Source organism: Symsagittifera roscoffensis, chromosome 4, assembly GCF_963678635.1.
Source record: "Symsagittifera roscoffensis chromosome 4, txSymRosc1.1, whole genome shotgun sequence".
Classification (NCBI taxonomy): domain Eukaryota; kingdom Metazoa; phylum Xenacoelomorpha; order Acoela; family Convolutidae; genus Symsagittifera; species Symsagittifera roscoffensis.
The window spans coordinates 15,821,412-15,847,585 of record NC_087065.1 but is presented as its reverse complement, the minus strand read 5'-3'; the positions used below and the strand labels follow the sequence as shown (position 1 = coordinate 15,847,585).

Genomic DNA, 26,174 nt, shown 5'->3' with positions numbered 1-26,174 from the left:
TTTTTTTTTGTTGTTTATTGTTGAGTTTTGGCCTACGGAGTTTTTAAAAAGCTTTTTTGATCTAGGTCAGATCATGTATTATCAGGTATGATCATGTCTTTTCAGGCATGATCATGTCTGGTCCAGGTGTGATCAGGTCTAGTCCAGGTATGATCATGTAAAGTCAAGTATGATCATGTCTGGTCCAGGTATGATCATGTCTGATCCAGGTATGATCATGTAAAATCAGATCTGAAGCATACCTGGGCCAGACCTGATCATACCTGACTTTTCCCATGGTTATCATATCTGTACATGTCCGATTCAGACATGTACAGCGGAAAAAGAGACATGCCACAGGACTGATACAGATCAGAAATTTGCATGAATTTTCGATGTCCAGAATTGAATTTAGCTAAAATTTTCGGTACGGGTAGTACATTCTAAGCTTGATGAAATATGAAATCACAAGTTTTCTTGAATCTTGTAAAAATAACTCGGACAGCATCTTTAAATACTCTGAAATTAAAATCGAAATTAGAAAAATTGAAAATTAATGAAGCTCATTGTCCAAGTTGTCCCATCGGAAAAGAAATGCATAAATTTACAAACTTACCACATATATTTACCGCAGCTTTTTGTTTAGTGGATTTAAGATTCAAGTGAAGTTCATCCGATCTGTGATAACATACCTGAAGAACAGTTTTGATAGTGGAAACACCCAATCAGCAATTGTCGTATTCGCCACTAATCTAACAAGCACCACGCCCTATATGCAGGACTACTCCTCAATTACAGCATATATCGACAAAATGAGTCACAAATCAGGGAATACAAACTTAGTAGCGGGTTTGCGGGAAGCAAGACGCATAGTTTTAGTGGACCCCAATAGCAGGGAAAACGACAGATCTGTCAGGAAACTGGTCTTCTTCCTAACTGACGGTGCGGGCAACCAAGAGCATCATTTATATCCCAGTATGACAGCACAACTTAAAAATGTGGTAAGCTTGGATTAGTTTTAGAATTGAGGTAGAGAAGGTATAGAGAAGTTCCTAATCATTTTTTATTGTATTTCAAATTGACAAATAATTTGCACAAAACTGTTCTAGCTAAATTTGCAGCTTTTACAAAAAAGCCTTAAACTGATCAAAAAATTATGAGATTTCAGTTTTGGTCGAGTGGTTTTGGGATGATAGCAGTTTTGGTTGTGATTTTTTTTTAGGATTAGGATAAGTTATATAGTGTTTAAGACCGATGGCCTTGTGGTGTATTCGATTGGGATGACGTCGGGAGCAATCTACGATCAGCTACTTCTAGCGGCCACATCAGAGGATTATGTCCGACAATACAGTGACTTCAATCAGTTTAACAACGAAATACCAGCTATACTATATGATACATGTGAAATATCCGTGGACCCAATCAATGCTGAAGTAGCCGATATATTTGAGATGCTTAATCTTCAACTTGGCGAGGCGAGAGTTGTTCAGATAACCTACCCCATGACAGACACTGTGCTGTTGCTGGACTTCAAACCAGCAGCAAAGCTGAAAGGCAACGCAGAATTGGTCGTATATGTAAAGTGTGATGGTTCCAATCCTAGCACGGTTTTCCATGATTACACTCAAAAGATAACGTTCGAAAAAGATGGCACAGCTCCAGTACAACTAGCAACTGGCTTCTGCAAAAAAATCTGTAGGTTCCCAGGGCATTTTTTAAGCGGCGACCACAAACGCGATTATTGGTGAAACCTTCCTCTTTTTTTGGGGGTTTTGATATTGTTTAAAGAAACCGTGAACCTCAATTTGTTCAACTTTAAAAAGAACTATAACCAACTTTCAAGCTGAAAAAATTGACTAACGGCCGCCGGGTAGATCTGAAAAATCCTAGATCCGCGCCGACATTAGCATACACGTTTAGCTTGAAGGCGGCATTTTACAAATTTTTGAAAACATTTCGGTCAGTCGTTTTGAAAATGAGATTCATGTCGAGATTTTATTCAATCAGGCGCAGGCACGGATCTAGAGTATTGGAAGGAATGGGTGTTTAGGTTTTTTTTCTGTCCACCGAACTGATTTTTTATCTCTCTTAAACAATTTAAATAAGCTTCTGTTTGCTAAATTGTAAAATTTTGGAATTTCGTTAAGTAGTATCAAAGGAGGGTCAGGGTTTCCTCCCCCTTAAGCCACTGCGAATCAAGCCACAGGCAGGTAGTAGAAGAAAACTGCGTTAAAAAGTTTTTTTATGGGCAGCGTTGACCAATTTTCTGACTGCTCGACCAAAGGAGAACTGCTTTTCCTTTTTTTCACTATAGTTTGATTGATGCGTTTTAGCAATTCTTCTATAGTTCTCCTTTGGTCGAGCAGTCAGAAAATTGGTCAACGCTGCCCAATAAAGAAAAGTTTTAACGCAGTTTTCTTCTACTACAGCCATATATATGTTTGGAGGCTGTTCTTTTTATGTAATTGCTTTTTCAATTATACCGTTTCTTCTTCCAGTTACATACTGCCATCCACTCCATTTTTACTATATGATCGCAATTGGAGATACTAAACTCTTGCCGGCATCTTTCTAGCTTTTTATGTGTCCCATTTTATACATTTAACTATCTATTTGTCTGCGTTTTCTTCTGCGCAAGGGGGTACTCCTCAACCCTTTCATTAGACGTCTTTTAAAATTTTAAAACTTTTGTCCCATATTGTGTCTCAGTATTTCTATTCATCTGGAATCAATTAGGATATAACCTGCAAAAGTTAAGCTCTCATTTGTTTAGCTCTGGCTCCGTTGGTTCCAGTGTATTAGTTCTCACAGCCATCATCTTGCTTCTGTTGACCATTTCGAGTCCGAGATCTCGATTCAGTGCTTATTTCAAGATTGGTTTGAGATTTTCCGGCATAGCCGTTTTCCGACATAGCCGTCATAGTAGTTTAGTCACTAAACTCATCTAGCAGTGTTTTGAGTTGCACTTAGTGAACTTATTTTCCAGTGAAATTTTTCAAATGCCGCCCCGGCTTCTGTATATTTTCTGCAAACCAAATCTAGCTCCTGAATGTTTTCTATGTCTTCTTGGATTACAGCTTCCCTTTAACCTCACAAGCGTACAAAACTGGTGGTTTTGATAATAACCGTCAGTTTTCCGATTGGAAAATTGCTGCAATTGGTCTACAATCAGTAACGGATTTAGAGGAAGGGGGCGGACGTTCCTCTTCCTCAGGGATTCGACTCCCTGCCGACCCAAAGGGTCCCCCCTTTGTACTATTTTGAGATATCCAATTTTGGCTGACTGACCTCAAAATTTTTAAAGGCGCGTTTGGCGCCAATCTATAATAATTTTGAGGGGGAAGCGCGCGCCGGAAAAATGCGATTTTTTGGTCGAAGTTTTTCAAAAATTGCCTATAAAAACAATTTTTTTGGGCTTTTTACAATTAGCCTGCGGGGCAGACAATTTGATTGAATTAGGGTCTGTATAGTCATTTGGGAGAGCTCAAGAAAGTAATTTGGTCGACCTAAAAAACAAAAAAGGACCGAACTATCCACGCTTTCCACTAAACCAATGGTTCTGACGTCCTCTTGTTCGAGAATGTAGCAATTGTTATCTGACTTTCCTCTCAGTAGTGCTCCGCCGGCTGTGAAATAAAGTTTCTTGAAAAATGCATTAAGCAACCCGGAACCTAAGGCCTCGTGGCCCAAGTGATAACGGTTCGTGGAAACACAAACAACCCCATTACATTAAGTCCTATCAAAAATTGGTATCGATCTAGTGGTTGGAATGGAAACAAAATTTAATTTCAAATGTTGGACAACTAGTCGAAGCAAGCTTAAATTCACACTCCAGACCCCCTGTACTCCTACTTCTGGCGCCAAACAAAAGTTCCTTGTGCGGACTTGCGGAAGTCATTTCTCAGCCTTAATTGATCACAGGGAGCCGAAACTTAAGATATGACGTGATAGGTACCGATAGGTTTCATCATGTATTATATTTTGAGCAAAACCCAGCGGTTGGACCGGAAGTTCGTAGATTTGAAGAAAAACACCTCCTAGACCAAAATCGACAAACTACGCAAATTAGTAAGCCGGGTATAGACACAAGATATAAATTTTGAAAAAAAATTAAAATGCCAAAAAATTCCCAGGAAAAAGGATGCTGGAAGTGTTTAAGAAATGTGATAACTTGGGAAGTACTAATGTGAGGTGGATGAAACTTGAGGAAGGGCAGTTTTTGGATTCTCATTCCAAAAATGGAAGAAGGATCCAGAGTGACCTCGTGGTGGCCTTGGGATAACCTTTAAGCTTTTCACTGTTGAACACCATAGTAAACAACGAGGTTAACACCGGATTTCCGCGTATGCTCATCCCCAGCCCCTGAAAAAGGCAATCGGTACTCTTTTTTTATTTGGAAGGAAACTTATCGCTTTAGGAAAAGAAGCAAACGCTAGGAGTGCTGACTTTTTACATTGCAATGTTGAAATAGTGGACTGAATTTGGGTGGAACTAGGCAAATAATTGATTAAAATGATTTCAAGCAACTCAGCTATAAAATGCACTTCAATTAGACTAAAGAAAAATAGTCCCAAAAAAACTACCAGTAATAACATTGCGGTATGAGAATTAAGTCTCCTAACTAATGCACATGATTGGGAAGATTTCATAGCTCCCTGAAGGTGGTTTTTTGGCCTAATTAGACATCCCAATAGACAAAATACTTTTCTATTATAGTAGAAAGGTTCAGAATGCAATAGAAGATAGATAAGAAATTAGATGATTTGGATGAAATATCTAGGAATGAAAAACGCGTCCATTTTTTATCGGGAGGCCGGAACAATTGAAATGTAATTAAATAAGGTCTCTGGGACCTTGGTTAATCTAATCAAGTAAAAATTGATTTGAAAAATTTGATTTGATTTTGCATTGATTTGATCTTAATTATTGCAAAACTAAATTGGTTATAGATATAATGAGGCTATCATTTAGGGCTTAACTCAATTCAGTAAGGAGGACCGTGTTCGCCCGGTTTCAAAGTCAAAGTCAGGATTCGTAGGAACTATAAAAATCTAACTGTGACTAAAGGTCAAATAAAAAAACATAATAAAGAATAACAAAAAAGCCTAAACTTAGGAAGCGCAATCACTACTGAGCGAGAGTATAGCTGGTTGTCATCTATTAGAAAAAAATTTGCAAAGATAGCTAACGCTTGTTTTTCATATTTAAATGGGAAAAATTTTTTGCAGAGACAGTAGATAGTTGGTTCACAAAGTCAGCGAGATCGATTGAGCAATCTAGAGAAAATGATCGTTCTGTAAATGCGAAATTGTTGCTGAAAAAATGGCTAACTGGATCTCGGTAGGTTAGTAGTTAAGATAGTTAGGTTAAAGAGCGGAATGAGGTTTTTGGTGAACGAGTTTTCTTGATTTGAGTTCTCTACGGAGAACATCTTAGTGATTGAAATGCAATTTAGCCATTGCGTTGATGAATCGGGGACCCTTTCTTTTTAATTAGATGAATATATTATATTCTCTCAACCTCAGAGCCCTTTGTATCCGGATTTATAATTATCTGAAAATATATACCCATGGAAGTTTTTGTGATCACAAGCTCGAACGATACAGCCATAGAATTAGTGACGAAAAAAGCAAGTAATTTTTACAGAACAGATTAATTGTCAATAAGTTAATCCTTCCAAGATTTTTGATAGTATGGAATCTCGGTAGTCACGCTACAGCCGTTACGTAAGAGAGAGAATGGACATTTGCCCGATGATGATTTCAGTCTATATGGTTGGTTTTTCGATGAATGGTATTTTTTTTACCCCCAATAACAAACGTGAACGTGAATATGCAAGTGAGCAAAATGTATGCGCTTAATCAAGTAACAACGTGCATAGTTTGGCCAGAAAATTTTAAGAAGACAGATAGCATTTTAAACAGATTTCAACGGTCCTATAGAGCCTATTTAAACGCAGTAATGTGTAAAAATCAAATCTTTCCATTCGTTAGAACTGCGGAGTGTGGGCGCACTCCTCCATTGATCTCAAAATGAAAATGATCACCTACGCAATTGTAAAACCACCTGAAGATTGCGCAACAGCAGGAAAAAAAAACTTCATAACAGTGAATGAAGTTGGATACACTCTTGAACTGGATAAAAATGGATGAAATGCTACACAAAAATGAAAAAAGTCCTTGGACGGCAACAGTTTGACAGCATGTAAGAACAAAGAAGAAGTAAAACACTGCAGCTATGAAACGCATATGCAGTAGGTTGAGCTCAAAGTAAATCTAAAAACAAAACAACTACAAAACCCTACGGCATCCCACTAGCATGCACAATACTCAAAGTAGAAATGAACCTGAAATCTATCCACATTTTTCAGACTATTGACCCAATTTCAGTAACCACAGGAATAACGGAACAAATTCAAGAGGCCTTGCAAGAAAACCATCCAATCAATAACATCCTAGCGCCTTCCTATAAACTTACGTTTCAGAAAAAAAAATCAAAAGAAAACATTTTGACGCTAAATGTTGGTCGGTATTTCGGACCGAGATATTAGGTTATTGATGCATTATCCAGTTTCTTCCAATCATTTGCATACGAGAATAATAGCCGCAAATTTATCTGAATTAGGAACGAATACTACTAAAGTCACGCTGATTATACTGTGCACTCTGGAAACTAATAAAAAAATAGAGTAATATAATGTACATTACTAATTGAAAACAAAGGGATCTATCAATCGACCCCACTGTTTTTTTTAGTAAACTGTTGAACAAAAGTTGGGCAAAAATTTTCATTTCAATCTGGATCAACTTCGCCATCAAATTTAATTGTCAAACCGTTGAGAGATTTTTTTTTAAACGTATCTTGAAACTTTAAAACCAAATAGTTTCAGTAAGTTTTCCCAACCCCAAAACTGTGTGGAAAGAGAGTGCAAAAAAACTTACAGCTGCATTTTGAGCTCACGACTGTTTTTTTTAGATTGTTCAAAAAATCAAAATTAAGTGTCGAGCTCGAATCTCACAAGATACTTCTTATTTCGTCTTTTATCATAAGATCATGGAACTTCGAAAAATTTTGTATGAACGCTTAGCGTGAGTGGCGGCTAACTCAAATAAATTGAGCTATTTTAACCAACAAATTGCGCACACTAGACATGTTTTTTTGTTTTCTCACATTGCGCTAAACTTTTTAACCTCCTGGGTTGACCTCCATAGGACCAAAAAAGCTAATCATATAATTCCATAAACCAAGTCTAAGAAAAAACACTATTTGTACAAATTTCACTCATTTTGCTACAATAGTATCACAATATTTTCAATTTTTTTTTAATTTTTGCATAAAAGTCAGTGTCTCATATTTAAAAAAAAAGAATTTTTTTTAATCAAAAAAATTGCTAATCATAAAATTTCCATTTATAGAAATTGTATAACTGCTATTTTTTTGATGCGACAAAAAAAAAATTTCCGCGTAATTTTGACGTTGTCTCAGAGATTTTTTCATTTTTTTTACAACCGCAATCCGAACTTGTTTTCAAATGAACGTATTCTATTTTTTTTTGCGAGCAAACTTATATTATTTTGTATTCATAACGTAGTCTTGTTTACACATAAATTGGATTTTTGTTAGGTTTCTATGAATAATTTTTTCGAAAACGCTAAGCACTCCTTTTTACTTTGTATGCCATGATCATTAACTGAAAACTTAAAGTTGAAATCTTTTGAAATTTCGCCAAAATTTGAAAATTTGTTGCTTTTAGCATATGATTTTTGTAAGAAAGTTTTTTGCAACTTCGGCGGTCGGTTTCAATGCATTGGAGATGCAAGACGATCAAACATTCGGTGATTCTTGTTTTGAATAAACCGTGGTATTTGTCACTTGTGTTCGGTAACGAACACATCTCAAAAATTTTGATAAAATAAACTTAAAAAAAAAAGTCATTTTTTGTTTATGAAAAAATGCTAGTTATAAAATTTCCATGTAGAATAAATATTTTTCATGCAATTTTTTGTGCTTATGGAATTGCATGAAAAGGCTGTGAGTAGGATTTTTTTGCATATTTTTTCAAACATCATTTAGTATCAAATAGTAATCATCGTATTTTTCTTGGTTCACGTAAATTGTATGACCAGCTTTTTTAAAACACGGTCACGGTAGCTAGCCTATTTCCCCTTACACTTGAATAACAGGATGAAATTCACACCAGGGATTTAACACTGAATCTTCGACAATCGCTTTGTTTTTGTTTTGCCAGTTTCAAGCGTTAATAATCGATTATTTTACGATTTTAGTACCAGTTTTACTAAAATTGAGAAACAATCGATTTTAATCAATTAATTATCGATTATAATCTCTCTTTTTAAGATCAAATCTTAATGAACTATAATCCATTATAATCCATTATAATCGATTATAATCGATAATTTATTCGTCCCTCTTTCGATACAAATATAATCAATTTTAATTGATTATAAACCATTTTTTTCAAATTTTTAATTCATTAGATTATTATTGATTATAATTTTTTTGTTTGTGCATTTTGTCTTCAAAGTTACATTTAAATTGCTTATATTCAATGCTTTTTGTAGTCGTTGGTTCCTATGAAAATTGAGAAAATTGTTTTTGAAGTTTTCCAATCAATTGAAATTTAAAAGATTTTTTTTCATTTCTTCACCATTAGAGTTTTGTAATGCATATTTTCAGCTTTTTAACCACCAAAACATCAGCAAATTATTTTAATTTCATGATTGATCGGAAGATTTATTTTTCATCTACCGCGGGAATCTTTCAACTAAAATGAAAGGATCTCTATGAAACTTTTGTTTCGAGGTAAAACATTGTGATCACGTGAACCAAAGCGTTCAAGAGATCTCTCTTTTAGACATTTTATTATTGATACAAGAATAATAACCCATAAAACATAATTGGAATATAGTTTTGAATTGACAAAATTTTGGCAAAATAAGAGATTATAATCGATTACAATCGATTATAATTGATTCCAAGGGTTTTTTGTATGAACTACAATCAATTATAATTGATTATAACCGATCAAAATCTCTTGGAAAATATCACGATTATAATCTATTATAAAACCTTTAAACACCTAATTTTGGTAATTATAATCAATTATAATTGTCAAAAAGTCATCATAATAATCCGTTATAATCGATTATTTACGCCTATACTTGGATGCGGCTAAGCCTAACTTTATCTTTTTTTGAAAGCTCCGACCAATGGTGGAAAGCTCCGAAGATCTGCTGATGGCGGATCCAATGCGACGCTTGACTCTGGTTCTAACTACACCATTTCGAGGCGAAACTGTGCACTGGGTTGTGTCTGTATGTTCCTGTATTACAGAGACAAGTCTTTAAGCAAGTTAAGTTTGTATCGGAACGATCAGATGATATGAAAGAACAAAAGAAGAACTAAATGAGCTTTCTTATAATGGAATCCGCTTAAATTTCCCAAAATGCACAGTTTGGCCTCGAAATGACCAATATCACTGAAGGGATCATCACTCTTAGTGTGGAGTTTCTAAGCACAACTGACAACTGCTCTATTTGCACGATCGATCTGGTTTTGAACATGTCAACTGTTGATGTAAGTACCTTAAAAGTACATAGTAAGAGGTCTCTGCATCGCCAAGGATCCGATCGTCCGATACTTATGAGAACCAAACAGAACTTAGTAAAAAAACTATTACACAGAAACAGAAACATGAAGCTTGAAAGGCGATTATGGAATCAAAGTTTTGGGACATTCGTTAATTATCTACGTTAAATTTGCCCTCGGTGAGAAAGTGGGGTCGCTCGATTGTTGTTAGAGGGCGACCAACCAAATTTTATCACAATATTTTACAATTTGGGGTTGATTTCAACAATGAAGAAATCAAAGTTCAAACACGAAACGAAAATCTCGTCATTTTCCATTTTGAAAGAATTGGAGAGGTTGGAAAAATTGGAATGTCTGAGGAGTTTATAAAGAGCATGAAAAACAAAACTAGCTGGACAAAAAAAAACGTTTTAGCTTTAAGACCCCAAAAATCAATCAAATGATAAATATCATGACTCTTTGTTTTAGGCCGACACCTGGTTTGAACAGTTTGTCGATATTGTCGAAGAAACTGGGTAAGTAATTATTGCAACAAAAGTTGAAACTGTTCCTAAATACCAACTTCAAAATCTAAATATCAGTTTTTCATGCTTTACCAAAAAAAACAGTTAACTAGTTGAATCACTCAAACTACAATATTGCTTTTTTTCATTTTGTTAAGAAATTTTCGATGTAGCTGTTTTCATGGGACATAAACTTCCAAAAGTTTGTTATATAATTCCAGGACAAAAATAAAAAACATGTATGTAATTAATGCAAAACAATGTGCAATACTATTTTCAGTCAACGAATCTGAACGACGTTCAATATGTACATTGCAGTCGGTTTTACAAGGTTACAGGTGTTAGGTAGAATTGTAGTTTGATTTGAAAAATTAGTTGTGAGTCTGTCATTTTTTGGCTCATGCAGACTTTATGGTGGGTGGAATCCCTCATGCGCGAAGGACCCAATGCGCGAAAATAGAAATCAGCCAATCCGATTTCAGTAATCTAAGATTTGGAAAGAAAGTAAACATTTTCAGGGACAGGAGTATTGATTTTGGCCGAATATAAAAACGGCGAAAATATGCAAAATTTTCAAATTGTCATTGAGCGCCGCAAAATTGTGACAAATTTTACATTTCAAGAGTTTCGTAATGAAAGAAGCAAAATATTGCATTTAATTCATTTTTACTGAATGGCAATTGTTTCTTTTTAAAAATTGTCTTTCGGCTATTTTTGTCTTCGGTCCTTGGTCTACTAGTTTTTTCGCCCATTCGGTCCTTCGCGCATGAGAATAGCCCACTTTATGGTGCAGCGAGTGCAGTGAACTATCGGTTATCTGCTAATCACACTCAAATAAAAGTTTAGGTAAATGTACCCTAAAAATACTTTAGAACACCATATCAATAAAAGTAAGTTTGCACTACTTTAAGAACGGGGCTTAGGAAATTAGACGATAAGCAAATTAGACGGATGCGACAAAAACAAAGTTACACGGAATTTATTTTTTACAGATCTGGCATTTTAGACGAAAGGGAAAGGGCCAACAAATTTTTTTTTTAAGAGTCAAGTTTCACAAATATAAAAAGAACATAAAATGTCAATACCTATCAAAACAATTAGTTCAAATGAACATAAAATGTCAAATCTGAATATTACAGGAGAGTTTTGAATTGAATAAGTTATGCATGATTGACTTGTAAAGTTTTTGGCCACCGAAATTGAACTGTTGTCTACAAACAATTTTATTTTTCTAACGCAATTTGTGTGCAAACAAAGTTACTTTCTCTCACTCTCGTCTATTTTTTCACAATTGTAGTTTTGCAAAACCGTCTAATTTCCTTTTAAGTACCTCCGTCTAATTTGCTTATCATCTATTTTCTCAACAGCCTTTAAGAACACCTTTACTTATCTAAAACACTTTACAAATTTACCTTAAATCGCCCTACAAAGTTACCTTAAAACTTTTTTATTGGCAATTTTTATAGTTGCATCGTGAGTTTCTGTGGAAAACAACGGCTCAGCCCCTATCGGAATCGAACAGATGGAGTGCTAGTTTTGTTATATTGCTGTAAAATTGGATATTAGATTAGCCCATTGAAGCAAAATTTGCGACCGAAGCTGTTCAAAATGTTTCTGTAGAAGACAATTCAACTACACTTCTTTTTGCAAATAAATTTCCGGTTTTTTGAAAAATCTCAAGTGCCGAGTTCAGGGGCGGATCTAGGATTTTCTCGAGGGGGGATGGATTTTCGAAAAAATTTCGAAAATTTTGACGACTTTTTTTTAGGTCGATCAAATTTACTTTCTGAGCTCTCCCAATCCACTATAAAGACCATAATTTGACCCAGTTTTCTGCGCCGCAGGAAAAAATTTTTAAAAAAGGGGTTTTTAGGCATTTTTACAATTTTTTGACCAAAAAATCGCGTTCTTTCGGCGCGCGCTCCCCTCAAAATTAAAATTTATCGCCTTTAGAAAAATTTAGGGGTACGTCAGCCAAAAATGGATATCTCAAAATAGTTCAAAGGGGGACCCTTTGGGTCGGTAGGGGGTCGAATCCCTGAAGAGGGAAACGTCCATCCCCCCTCTAAATCCGCTACTGGCCGAGTTGATAATCTGAGAAATGATAATGTGAACTTGGTTATTAAACTCTCAGGAAAACTCAAAAAATCAATGTGTTGGAGGGAGTATTGGTTGGAGCAGGAGCGGATTTTTCTCGAGGGGGGGGGGGGGGGGCAGATTTTCAAAAAAAATCGAAAATTTTGTCGATCTTTTTTTTAGGTCAACCAAAATCAAGTTTTCAAAAAAAAAACATGTCAAAAAAGCCGTTTTTTGGCAATTTTTGAAAAACGTTGACCAAAAAATTGCGTTTTTCGGCGCGCACCTCCTTTCAAAATTAGTTTTATAAGTGTAGCTTTTTTAGTTTTGATTCATATCAGGCGCGTTTTTGAAGATTGACTCATTGTTCATGACATAGTCATTGCTGGTGGTGGAGCCCATCTCTAGTCTTATTCATATCTTTTCGTCGCCAAGATTTCACACTATTTTTTGAAAAATTCACTAATTTGGTCGCAATCGTCTTGACGCTTTTTGTTTAATAAGTTACAAAATTAGGACCGAACTTCAGTAAATATGTTAATGTGTAGGTAACGCTTTATCTGGTTTTTCTAACGCTTTTCTATATCTGGTTTTCCGAAGTTCTACCTTTTGATCATACTGTACCAGCCATCAGTTGAGTCATTTGGTTCTGTTTCAGCTTCTTGCAAGGGTACTTAGATTCCTTGCCCGCAATTTATACACATGTCATCTAATAACACCACAACTAAGGGCTCTCTGTTTTTTTAGTCAACGAGTAAGAAGCTCTGTATCAAATAGAGTTTGTGGTTCTACTTGTTCTCTCAACAACGAATGATTTAACAACTCTAGTGAATTGAGTTTTTTTGTCAATTTTTTTATGTTGATTTCCGTTGTTCTGCATCTTTCTTAGAGTATTTTTAGGATTTTTTGTTTTGTAAATCAGAGATGAGCTCACCCACGAACAATAAAATTAAAATTGTAATGAAACTCTACTACAAGCAATTTTTCATAAATACAAACTATATGGCTAACACTTTGCCATAAATAAAAAAACTTATGGTTTTTCGAGTTTTGCTAAATAATTTTGTGTTCTGTTCAAACTTACAATGACCAAAAGAATTTTCTAACACAAGAAGCCCCATTGGTTGATTAAAAAAATCTGACAGGTATCCGCATTTAAGTAGTTACTGAATAAGAAAAATTCACTCAGAAATTTGAATAAAAAACGGTAAGCTTTTGTATTTGGCTAGAAAATTTTTAGTCATTAATTTTACTTTTCGAATGTCGTGGCCTGAAGTTTTGAACAGTTTGAACAAAAATCCTGAGTCAATTTTGCATATTTTGCTAGAAAAGTTCGGCCTGGATCACGTTATAGTAAAAAAAAAAACAAATATATGCATGCCAATTGTCTTTTGTTTTGAAAAATGCTTCTAAGTATGTAAGTGATATTGCGACTAAAAATTCGGGAAAAAGAATCCCTGAAAGTTGGATTTTTACTTCGTAATTTTTTTTGCAGCAAGGTATAATATCTGAAATCTGTATGATAAACATTTTTTCCATACACTCCGAGTATGAAATTTTATGAAAGCATTTTTCTTCTATCGAATTGTATGACAAGCATTTTCCGTATGAATGTCAAGCGTATGGAGGTCAAGCTGAGTGTTTTTATGTTTAAGCAGATTACATATGCAATTTGATGACTTACTCTATATACATATTAATAAACGGGAAAAACTTCCTTATAAAAAAATTTTGTGTGAGAAAGTTCAATCGCTTCTACATGCTTGGCTGATTCGAAAAAAAAAACATTGAAGAGTTTTTCCCGTTCGCACGATTTTTTTTAATTTACACCTGTGGTCAGATTATTTTGTTTACAAGCGAATCTGGTTTAGGATTCTCCCGTGTTAGTCGCTACTTTTAGCGCTCAAAGCTTTTATAGAAAAAACCGGTGTTTCTTCTATTCATCCAATGTTTAACATTGTCCTTCAAATCATCTTAAATTTCAGCTCCAAATGGCTCTGGCTGTTGGCAACCATATTCGGCATCGTGTTCTTCATGGTGCTATCTTTCATCGCAGGCTACGTATGCCTCCAGAAGTGGATTCAGTTCAAGGAAACAAACCGACAAATCGACATTTATGACGAGTAACTTTCACTTGCTTGTTTTGTGTGATTTTTTGCTCCCACATATTCACTTTTGAACAGAAGATTTGGAGCCTAGAGAAAAAAAAACAAAAACAATTAAGAAAACAAGCTGCAGAAAAAATGATCTGTCAAAGCGAAGTTTTACTTTCTAAATAGCAATTTGATTAATTGTTGACTGTACGATCAAATAAACTTGGCAGAACACTCAATGAAGGTCGTGAACAAAGATTTTCACTATGGTTTATTTGAATTTTTCAGGAGAACAATGAAGGAAATGGAGAAGTATGACGGGATAACTCCACTGCCTATGTACGATTTCACGCCAAGGTCAGTAAACTGTCTACAAAAACATATTCCTGAGTAGCATCAAATACACGTTTTGAGCTCTAACTTTTACCTCAAAGTATAACTACAGGGTAATTTTGTGTGTGAGTAACTGCCTAATAATCGATTGTTTTGATCTCGTTTGTCGTATTTGAAAAAGTTTGATCTTAAAAGAAGGTTGGGATAAAAATTTCTTGAAAAGGGCTTGATTTTCGTGTAAACTCTGCCAAGACTATCAAGCGTAGCAGTCCTCCTGCACTGGAGTTCCATGGAGAAAAATCGATTGCATTTAAGTTTTATTGTATGTGTCTGTAAAAATGAAAAATAATTGATCATAATCAAATAAAAATTGATTAAATTGCTATTACTTAATAACGCTATATAATCCATTGCAAAACAATGAGCAATTACTTATAAAATTGACAGACAAAAACATGACACTCCAATGTAGTAGATTTTTCCCACTTTTTCGAGTTTCGGATAGGCATGCAAGCATCAACGTACCTAAAGCCGTTTGAGCGTTTTGAACAATAATTGATTACCTGCTGTTCAATTTCAACTTTTTTGCGCAACTTTAATTATTGTTACGCATTTATTTTTGTTCGATTTTTTTCAACTGTTTTCTTGCCTGATTCAAAATTTTTTTCTGGGGAGAGGTTGCAAATGGATGGCTTAATCAATTGTTTGAATGTTATATTTGCACCCGCATTTAAGAAAAAGGAAAACAAATCGATTATAATGGATTTTCGTGGTCAAAATGTTGTAAATATAATCGATTTCCATTTTTATGTTTGTTGTATCGCTTCGCTTCGCCTCTGTGTCGGTATTATCGACTTCTATGTCGTCCTCAAAATTCAAATTGGATTAAAAATTTATCGTAGTGCAACATTTGTCAAATTCAAAATAATTTACAATTCATTACCTACCAATTGAAAGAGATTTTTTCAATAAATTCTTTCAAATTGCAAAACGTTAAAAACTCCCCCATGTTTGCTCTTTTGCCCCTTCCTTACGCAACCTGTACACACCTAGTTTGTGACCCTTGCCTCTTATCCAGCCCCATACATAAATACATACATCAATAAATACATCCAAGAAGTCGATAATACCGACACAGAGGCGAAGCGAAGCGATACAACAAACATAAAAAACATAACTAGTCAAAAATGAAAAAAGCGAAAATATTATAAAGTAAACTAGATCTACCAACATTTAAATTTTCGTATATCTCGATAGAAGTTCACTCCAGGCAAATAAGCTAGACAATTTAATAAAAAATAGGCAACGAAACAAAATTTACGAAGAGGAAACAAAGCTGATAATCTTTATGCAGACACAATTTGAGCCGAGAAAAAAAGATTTTTCCAAAAAGAATTTATAATTTATGTTCTTATTGAAGTTACAATGAACAACACTAGAACTTGCTACTACAATGAAAGCTGCTTACACCACAGGAAAAATCAGTGACGAGGCTGCTAAGTCGACCATCTTTGGCCAAACACCATTTGAACCGAAAAAAAATCGATTTTATACATTTTTTGTTCATCTTTCAAGTCTCTCCCTGAAAAGTTACTTGAAGCTATTAAATAATAACTTATTTGGTATAAGGCTGAATGTTAAAACAAAACTCAGGAAACTTTGAGACACATGAACATAATAAGACAAAGCAAGAAATTGCTGAGTGTATAGAAAAATTTCAAATAGCTGTTTCGTTCTGAAAGTATCAGATCGAAACCAGGACCAAAAGAATCCAAATGGAAGCAAAGCTGCTTGTAGTATGTGAAGGCATTCATAAAAAGAAACCCTAGAACGGCATTTTAACAATAATCACTCCCAAGTTGCGTTCTGAGAGTCTGGCAGTGGCTGCGGCTCGGATCAAAAATCACTCGGTTGTCTCAAAGACTATTGGCAAAAAAAACAGAAGCTTCTGATTGTGGCGCAAAACAGGAAAGTAGTTTAGAATAAATAGAAAAATGAGCACTTGTAACAAAAATAACAGACAATTGGAGCTGGGTGGCATGAGAGTAAAAGTGATGTCAAAACAACATTAACGTTGCTTTGACTGGGAGCAAGAAGTTAAAATGTCAATGCTACGTTGTAAGATTTTTAGACTGCAAACTCGGAGGACTGGAAGCAAGGACTGAATGTGGTAACAGTCGTAACCATTTAAGATTGCTGCATGAGAGCTGCACGTCTATCACGATCTATCACGGATAGATGTTGCAGATAAATTTAGCAAGCAGTGTAAGCCCTAAAAACATCGGATTCTGTGCCACATTTAAATGTCAAAAATACAGAGAGAAGGCGATTGAAAAATTGAAAGAAGAGAGAGAGAGAGAGAAAGAGAGAGAAAGAGAAAGAGAAAGAGAGAGAGAGAGAGGAGAGAGAGAGAGAGAAATAAAGAAAGAAAGAAAGAAAGAAAGAAAGAAAGAGAGGAGAGAGAATAAAGAGAGTTGAGAGAAAAAGAGAGAGATCAAGAGAAATTAAGAAAAGGCTGTTAAAATTCTTTTTTTAAAGCAAGAGAAGACAAAATGCTGTTGTTGAAGCAAAACTTATGAATAGCAGCTGTGGGAACTGGATCAACTACAACAAATTTAAAAAGATGCTTGAGAGTTGTTATTTTTAAGTATTGGTGCAGGCAACTAAGCGATGCAAAAAAGCCGGTTGTCCTAGCCCGTTGAAATTTAGTGCAAGAAAAACTGAAAATCAAATATTCTGGAAGAAAGTACAACAGAAACGTCTACTATAAAACACACTCCAAAAATGTCAGATGAATTAGGCCTATAGGTTTTTGAAGCGCTTTAAAGAGTTTTTTGATATTTCAGAAAAATCACTAGGAAAAGCGGAACAAAACAATCGAAAATTTTTTCCTACGCTACACGCAAATCATATCGTTTTTAGAGAAAAATTACTATTTCAATTCATTAAACCACCTTTATCGTGAGAACAAAAAAAGTTACGCTTCAATTCAGATTTGGGATAAAACGCAGTTCGAACAAAACGTTGTAATTCTGCTCAGATTGTATTTCTTAACATCAAAAGTTCCAATCAATATCAATTGAAATGCCACAACGCAGTGACGTCCAGAGTTTCTTTTCGAAAATTCACAAAAGCCTTTCACAAACTCACAGGCAGGTTATGCTCTTTGACCTCATACTGGCTTCGAAACAACTTTTTTGAGGGGCTGAAGTTGCGTTTTTCACAAAGAGAGGATAGAGTGTGGTGAGAGAGAGACAAGGAAAAATTAAGGCAATAAAAAGCTTATTTTTTCAAAACAAGAGAAAACAAAATATTGTTGTTAAATCAAAACTTTTTAATAGCAGCTGTGAGAACTGGATCAACTAGATCAATGTAAATTGATGCTTAAGGGTTGTTATTTTTAACTATTGTTGCACACAACTTATAGATGCCTATCTTTTTTCTGAGATAAAACTAGCCAATTATCGTAGTCTTTTCAAAATAAGTGCCAGGAAAACTACAAATCAAATTTTCTGGAACAAAACAGGACCGTACAAAAAACGACTGAACGGCAATCCAAATAGGTCATAGGATGTGCTCCTTTGGGTTTTTGAAACGTTTCGAAGAGTTTTTTTAAATCAATATGTCACTATGAGAAATGAGGAAAAAGCAAGTGTATTTTTTCCCGCAAACCGAATCATGTTTTTTTTTTTGAAAAATTGTACTATTTCAATCATTTTTGCAAGTTTATAAAAGACAAAATTAAGTTTCGCTTCAATTCAGCTCCGAGGTAGAAAAGCATTTGAACAAAGCGCTGGAGCTCTGTTCAAAATATTTTTCTTAACTATAAAACACCACGAAGTTATTTGAAAAACCACATCGCACTGAAGTTCAAAACTTGATACTGAAAGTTCACAAAAAAGCCAATGATTTTAAGCACATGATGCAATAAGACCTCACACCAGCCCACAGGAGATCTAAGGTTTAATCCTAAGTCTGTTTTTATGTCGTAAGTCGCCTTTTTAAAACGCTTTGTTTGCGTTTTTTGGATTTCATTCGTGGTTATACTTATTCATATGTTATATTGGTACTCGGTGAAACACATCTACCAAATATTGTTGAACCAGCCAATTATTCTGCTTTTTTGAGCCATTTGGAAAGAAAGAAGGAAACGACCTTATTTTCAAAACCAATTTTTCTACTAGAAAGCCCACATTTTAAATCAATTAACCAAATTTACTGAACAGTGAGACAATCATTCAAAATGGGAAACTTTTTGAGACGCATTTGTTAAGTGGTTGATCATGCATCCTAATAGGAAAATTTGGCATGGCGCAAAAAATGATACAATTTAAGTATTTATTGGATTTCAACTCTACTTTCGTAACCAAAAACTGTTCATTTTGTGTCATTCGGAAACATATTAACCCAAAGATGAGGCCGTTAAAATAAAACCTTTTGTAGGTAGGCTGAGAAGAATACCAATTAGAGATGCCTTTGCCTGTCCTCTCCACTAGATCTGTTGCTAAGGCTTAATGCAGTTATGAATTCCGAGCCAAGTTTGAGTTTCAGTTAGAAAAAGATGGGCAAAACAACTTTTTTTATTACTCTCTCCCCATGAAAACTTGAATTGGCAATTTCTTCGATATTAAAGAAAAACTGGAAAACTTTTTATCAATTTTTTAGTTTCATCGAGCTCATTGACTTTTTTATTTGTCTGTTCGATTTAAAATTGAGAGCTCTGTTTATTAAAAGTTATTCCAAAAAAGAGACTTCGTTTGAATATATAACGAGACGACTTCTTACGGTTTTGATGTAAGAAAACTGTTCAGCTGTAGAAAACTGAATAATAGCTAAAAAAACTCTTCTTTTTAAAATCTAGACAGGGTTATTCATAGGGCTTGATGACATGCAAATTTCGATTGAACGTGATGTTGGTTTGCCTTGACACATATCAATTGAAATCAGGCAAACAATTCCTCTTGCAAAGTTTGCTTAAATTTATTTTTAATCCGTCATGATTCTTCGTATTTTACATTTAACAAAATGATTTTGTAATTAAAATATTTGAAGTTTTCTTTAGCAGCAGAAAACTTTTATTCAAAATTCAATCAAAATCAAAATAAAGTACATCAAAATCGAAATAAATTACATACTAGTCAGGGCCAGATCTAGGAGTTTCTCGAGGGGGGAGGGTGCGAATTTTCAAAAAAAACTGAAAATTTTGTCGACCTTTTCTTAGGTCGAATAAACTGATTTTCTGAGCTCTCGTAAAACCTTGTAAAAAGGCGTTCTTAGGCACTTTTTGGAAAATTTTGACCAAAAAATTGCGTTTTTTCGGCGCGCGTTCCCCCTGAAAGTTCGTATATAATAGCGCCAAAGGCGACTTTAGAAATTTTTAGGGTCCCTGGCCAAAATTGGATATCTCAAAATAATATAAAGATGGAACCCTTTGGGTCGGCGGGGGGTCGAATCCCTGAAGGAGGGAGTCACCCGCCCCCCTAAATCCGCTGGTGCCTACTGTTATAGTGTTTTCTTATACTTTGCATAGAAAAGGATATTTTTAAGGTTTTATCGTTTGCGTTTTTCTGTCATTTTTTTCGGAAGCTCAGTTGAGCAAGCGCCGCCCAAAAATCAGTTATGCTAAATTTGAATTTTAAAAAAACTTCGATGTCGGTTTAAATAGACAAGATTCAGGAATAAAGATCAAGATTAAAAATTGGGATTCATTTTCTATACATATGATTATCAGGCTCTATATGCTCCCCCACCCGCCTCCCTTAAACTTTTTCAAGTAAATTCTGGTTTAGATTGTCCGATTGTTACAAAAGTTGGCTTGCTTACTAATTAGGACATCAAGAGCACTGAGTTAAGATGGATGTGGTTAACTCATAGAGTAATTTCGGATAGGGTACACCGTCTGCTCGTCACGCTATCTTATTTTCGGCCGGATAGATTCGTGCAACTTCTTAGTCTAATACCGATCCTAATCTTACTCTTATATCTACTAGTCTCCGGGTGTTTAACTAGTCTCTGCTAGGCTCAATAGATCTAGAGTATACTGGCTTATTGCGGCAGCTGAAGTTCTCTTGGAGACGCAACTAAGTTCTAAGTTAAATTCAAATCTCTCTGGTGCTGAAATTACAAGTAATTTCAGCACTTACAAATAAGTGGGTTGTTAGTTAGATGGATTATGATTGGTTAATATTAAATACTTTACAGTGGTAAAATATCTAATTTATCCAATAATAAAATGTAGTTTAGATCAAGTTCCACCCATCCGGGTTTTACAGAGTTTTTGGAACTATCTTTCTTCTCTGCAATTTGAAGGATGGATGATGAACGTTTGTATTTGGCGAACATCATTTTCTTATCCGGTTCCTCTTGAGGAAGAACGTTCCAGGACGCTGGAATCAGGGATAGGAAGTTATTGTTTTGTCATTCGACAACGACTGTGATACCCAATGAAATCAATCCGATTTCAAAATGGTTTGCTATGACGGGTTTTTCTGTATTATATAGAGAACTTGTTTTGTGTGCAACCTCGTCTGGGAATGGCGTGAAGATCGTGTGTGGAAGTGATGCCTTGTAACTCGGATCTGTACGTATACTTGAACATCGAGGTGGTCATTGGTCTAGTTCAATGAAGTCCTTTTCTGCGAAATCAAGTCGTACTCTAAATCCTTTGAGTTGTGATTGTGGACGGCATGTCGGTTGTGCTTAGCCATTCTTTTGTTGGAGTGTGATGGGATCATCTAGTCTTTGGATGTTCGTCTTTGTTGTTGTGTATTGATCTATATACTGCAAAGTATGATTTACATTTTATAAAATTATGTTAATTCAATTTTTTAATCATGATTTTAGTTAGTTGTTTTCACAAAAGCGTTTTGTTTTAGTTTGGTTATTTTGAAGAGTTATTAAAATTAGAAGTGTGGTCACAAAGCGTGGATGTAGCGCGGTGGATTAGGCCGGCTATAGAGCATGCTCAGGACGTCCTCTCTGGTGGGTTAGGCCAGGAGTGGGAGTATGATTTCATGCTGTTTCTTTGAGAGGTCCTGTTATGTGATAACGTTTTATGTTGGGTTTATGTTGGTCTTTCTTATGTTACTTTGGTTGTGTCCTTTTTTCAAAAATCAAATTGTTTTTGGTATGGGTTAGAGTTGCTCATCCTAAAATAACTTGTTAACTATTGTGGCTTCTGCGATTCGCAGAGGATCTATGAAAGGCTATCTAGCCTGTCTAAGCATTGTCCGTTTCTCTTATTTCCCCTCACTCCAGACTGAGCTATTTTGTTGAGCGAAGCTCTTTTTCTTTTTTTGTGTCTAGAGCTAAAACCTCTAGTTATACTATAAAATTGATGCTTTTGTGAAGTGGAACCGTGGAGGGTAATGTAAAAGGGGCTGATTTACGAAATCAAGTCAGCCACGGTATATTTCGAAAAAGTGAACAAAGATTTAAAGCAAGCAATTTTTTTCTAAATCGAAAAAAAACTGATTTTGCTTGCAATATTGATATTTCGCCTGTACTTTCAGCTACGCCATGGGATGGGGAGCCAACAAAAGACACATTTCAGGATCAGATTGGGTTCACGCGAATGCGTTCAACTAACCGCCTCGCCGGTCTCCAGTGATGTCTCAAAGCAAGCGATGTCTCAAAACAACTGGTGACGTCTCAGCTCCATCAGAATTAAAAACTTTTGATATTTTATGAAAAGCGTTTCCGGACTCCTAACCTCTCGTCTTAGCAGACGCTATTGTGAAAATCGTTTATACCTGCGAGAAAAGCATATTTATGTTTATATCTACGTCAAAAACTTGATAAAAAACTTCGCGTCACACGTTGAATTTGCTCCTATTATAGTTGACGTGAAGTTTGATGTAAGGAGGAGGAGGGAGAGGGAGGGACTGGAAAAATTACCTTATAAACTATGATAAACTGTATCGCTCAATGGATCCATACAATGGTTATGAAAAGTTAACGATTAAACTACGGGAGTTCGAAATTATTTGTATCATATTTGTAGATCCGTTGAGCAAGTCCCATAAGTTGTAAATAAACGTCTTGACCGCCTTACAAAGTTGACTGCTTATAGTTTAGTGTCTGATGCATTCGCGAATAGTTTGAATTGAATTGTATTAAACTAAAATTATTTATTTAAAAGAAAAAAAATAATTTAAGCAATTTGGACTGGTTCCACGGATTGCAATTGAAGTCAAAATTGGATGTGGGCGTTGGAGCCAGTTGTTCAGTCACGGGACAAAGATAGTTCACAAGGAAATATAGAAAAATTGCTTCACATTTTTGTCGTTTTATCTGTGCAGCTATTTTAGATTTGGAAGGATATAGACGGATCAATAATTGAGAAACCATGTTTTGAAAGCGTAAAAAAGCCAGTTTATCATAATTCGTTTCAAAGGTGTTCTTGCTGTGGAAACAAAAAATTTGAATTAATGGGCTCATTTTGTTTTTTTTTGGAATCTGATTAGCTTCATTTACTCTTTATACAGCGGAAAAACGACAGCCAAAAATATTTTAAAAGTTACTTGGACCAGAGTCAAAAATGGCAAGAAAACTTTTTGCACCGATCAAAAAGGGCCAAAAACGAACTCTTTCAGCAAAAATTTGGACAGAGAAAGTTCCGATCCAAGCACAAGATTCTCATAAGCAGTTAGTGTCTCCAACTTTAGTAAAGTTTTTCGGTGTACAAAGGCCTTTAAACGTCTGTATCGTCAAAACAGATGCGACCGCTTTCTGATACCTGACCGAGTAACTTCTTCAGTCGATTGTGCCGCGGCATATAGAGTAAATCAAGCTTGTAAGCTTCTCAAAGAGTCCATTTGAGCCCGAAATTCAATTATTTTGTGCTGTTTGCGAGGATGTTTCCACAGCAAGAACACCTCTGAAACTAGTTATGATGTAATGTCTATTTTACAATAGTACCAAATGGGAGAAACTTGGGGCGGCAAAAGGGACGAGTTCCTGAGGTTGAAAGGAATGTTCCCCCCCTGAACACGCTTAGTCTTCTATTGAGTCTATGCATGAGTTTGCAGCCGTTGGGCGGTTCGAAACAACTTCAAGTTTCAGGAGGTAGGCCTTATCAAGCTATTTTAATAATTACAGATCAATAACTCAATTGCATTGGCTGACGTTCGTTTTTTTTTTCTCACCACCCCACCCCCTAGAGGGGTGGGGAGGAACTATGATGGCATGGGGTTGGGTTTTATCTGATATTTTCTACACCAAGTAGGGGTCAAGTTTGGTAGCAAACAGATTTATCGCGGTTTCAAGGTCAATTTAGCTTGAATCATCTCATTATTGCAGATTATTATAGAACTGAATCAGCTCCCACTGATTATCTTACATTATCAGTGTAGCTGGAACAAACTAAGCTACTTGACTAACCCTCAGCTGGCTATCACTGTTTTTTAAGATACATAGGCTTCAGCTGTATTTACTTTTTTCAGTCCTATTTTAGATATTTTTTATTTCTTCTACATTTTGCACTTTTTTTTAATATAAATTTCTTTTTTCTGTCCTTTTTTCCACTTTTTTCCACTTGTCGCTTTTTGAAAGTTATTAAAAGGTTAAATTTGAGTTTGAGGTTGCAATGCGATATAAAGACCATCGAAAAAAGAATTTGATGTTAAAGAGCCTAACCATTGCTTAAAAGAAGAAGAGCAAAATTACAATAGGTGGCGTTTCTAGAACTTAAGAATGGTGCAGGTAATAAATTTGAGAACTATCATGAATAATGTATTCATCTGACTTTCGGTCAACTGTACATGCTACTTGTCTCTGCCTCGTTTCGGTTCTGAGTTAGATCGGTTTCGGGTAGCTGGCTGGTTGATAACATTACATTTCATACGTAAATTAACCGTAATCGTCAGAAACTACGAGTCAACAAAGAATAACTAACTGCCATAAACTTCGGCATTTAAAAGCAGAATTCAATGACATGAAATACGTAACATGCAAACATTGGTAAATCAAATTTAAAACAGCGCATCAAAAACTAGTGAACTTTGTTTCGGTCTTTCAGTTTTCGACTTTTCTAACACTATTCTTTCTTCACCAGAAAATTCATTAGTTATGACATTGATTTTGTCTCGCTAAAATTCTAGCGAAAACACTACTAAGATTTTTGTAAACACAATACTCTGCCAGAAAAAAAAACTTTAAAAAAAAACAAATTTTGCACTTCTGCCAAATAATTCAGCTTTGAATTAAACTATATACGAAGTATTCGAAGTATAACGAAGAAAACTGTTGAATCTGCTACCTATTGTCAAACATCACCGATCACCGAAACAAATGAATGAATGAATTAAAACGAACTCCCATTAACAAAAAATTAGAATAAACTCAGAAATAGATTTAAAAGAAGCGAATTCCACTGCTTCCTCAGAAATTTGTCCCCATAACAACTCAATGGGTCTCCCCTACCTGCTAATATCTTAAAAGAGTCATTTCTGGTGAAACAATCGTAACATTTTTCTGAAGGCCTGATCAGGGCCAGCATACACAAATTGTAAGCAGAGAGCGCGCGCCTAAATTAGGCAAGTTTTTGGAGTAAACCTTCTGAAAAAAGCCCGAAGACGTCATTTCAGTCCTATTTTTCTAGTTCTTTTGTCGTCGTACTCATTCGAAGAGAGTTCGCAAAATCAAATTGATGAATTTTGTTTTTAATAACTTTTAGAAATTCATGTGAAAATCAATTTAATCCAGCTCCTCTTGAGTACCGGTTGTTTAGTTGATCGTATTCTGACAGCAATTTTTGCACGTCAGCCTGAAAATAAAATCAGCAAGAAAATCGGTAAATTGCTTGAATTTATTTTTACGAACACTTAGCGTAGTAAAGGTAAGGAACTACTGTGAAGAGTCTGTTTCTTTCCTTTCGACTTTCAGGAACGCTCCTATGGGGTCAAATGAGGTATCCTATTAAAGCCTTAGAAATCATTATTTTCTCGGGCTCCGAAAATCTTTAAATTGTAGAGAAAAACTGGCATGTAATTTTTCATTTTTTAGACCTTGAGTTTATGAATGACACGAAATGAGATTCTGAAATCTCAAAATATTTTTCACTACAGTGTTCGTCTCATTTCAGCTATTATTACCACTAACTCGCGCAGTTTTTCACCTAATTCAATCGTGCTTTTAATACCAGACAATTTCGAGAAAAAAAAATTGCCGCCTGTTGTGCAAGTAGCAAAAAATGTTCCCCGCTGAGTGTAGCAAAATTCTTAATTATAGAAACTTTTTTTTCAATAAAAAAATTGTTATTTTTTTGCATAAAAATGTATGTTTTTTTATCTTAATAACAAGTATAGCCTTAAAACCTGGTAGAATTAAATTTGGAGTTCTGCTTCTAGTTCATACCTTATTGGTTATCTAACTTAGTCTGAAAAAATGCAAACCAATTTTGCGTCATACTGAGACAATGGTTTAGAATCCCAATCAAGACTAAGGGGATTTCAATATGATGCCACACTTGAGCCTTACGAGGTAACCTCGGGGTCATCAACACAAGAAAACAATTTTAAAAAAAACGTTATTTTTGCTTAAATGCTTTCCAATCTTGGAGAGTTGTCGGTCGGGACGAAAA

At 35.2% G+C, this 26,174-nt stretch overlaps 1 protein-coding gene across 1 annotated transcript in view; it reads left to right on the top strand.

Moving 5' to 3' along the window:
• LOC134844773 (uncharacterized) overlaps positions 1-22,298 on the top strand; it is a 73,660-nt gene extending 51,362 nt beyond the window's left edge. The window contains exons 8-15 of the mRNA XM_063861588.1: positions 626-980; positions 1,230-1,674; positions 9,201-9,266; positions 9,485-9,576; positions 10,057-10,103; positions 14,153-14,290; positions 14,549-14,617; positions 22,105-22,298. Coding sequence (XP_063717658.1) covers positions 626-980; positions 1,230-1,674; positions 9,201-9,266; positions 9,485-9,576; positions 10,057-10,103; positions 14,153-14,290; positions 14,549-14,617; positions 22,105-22,180 — 1,288 coding nt within the window. The 3' untranslated portion in view covers positions 22,181-22,298. The remainder of the gene's footprint in view (positions 1-625; positions 981-1,229; positions 1,675-9,200; positions 9,267-9,484; positions 9,577-10,056; positions 10,104-14,152; positions 14,291-14,548; positions 14,618-22,104) is intronic.
• The last annotated feature ends 3,876 nt before the right edge of the window (positions 22,299-26,174 follow it).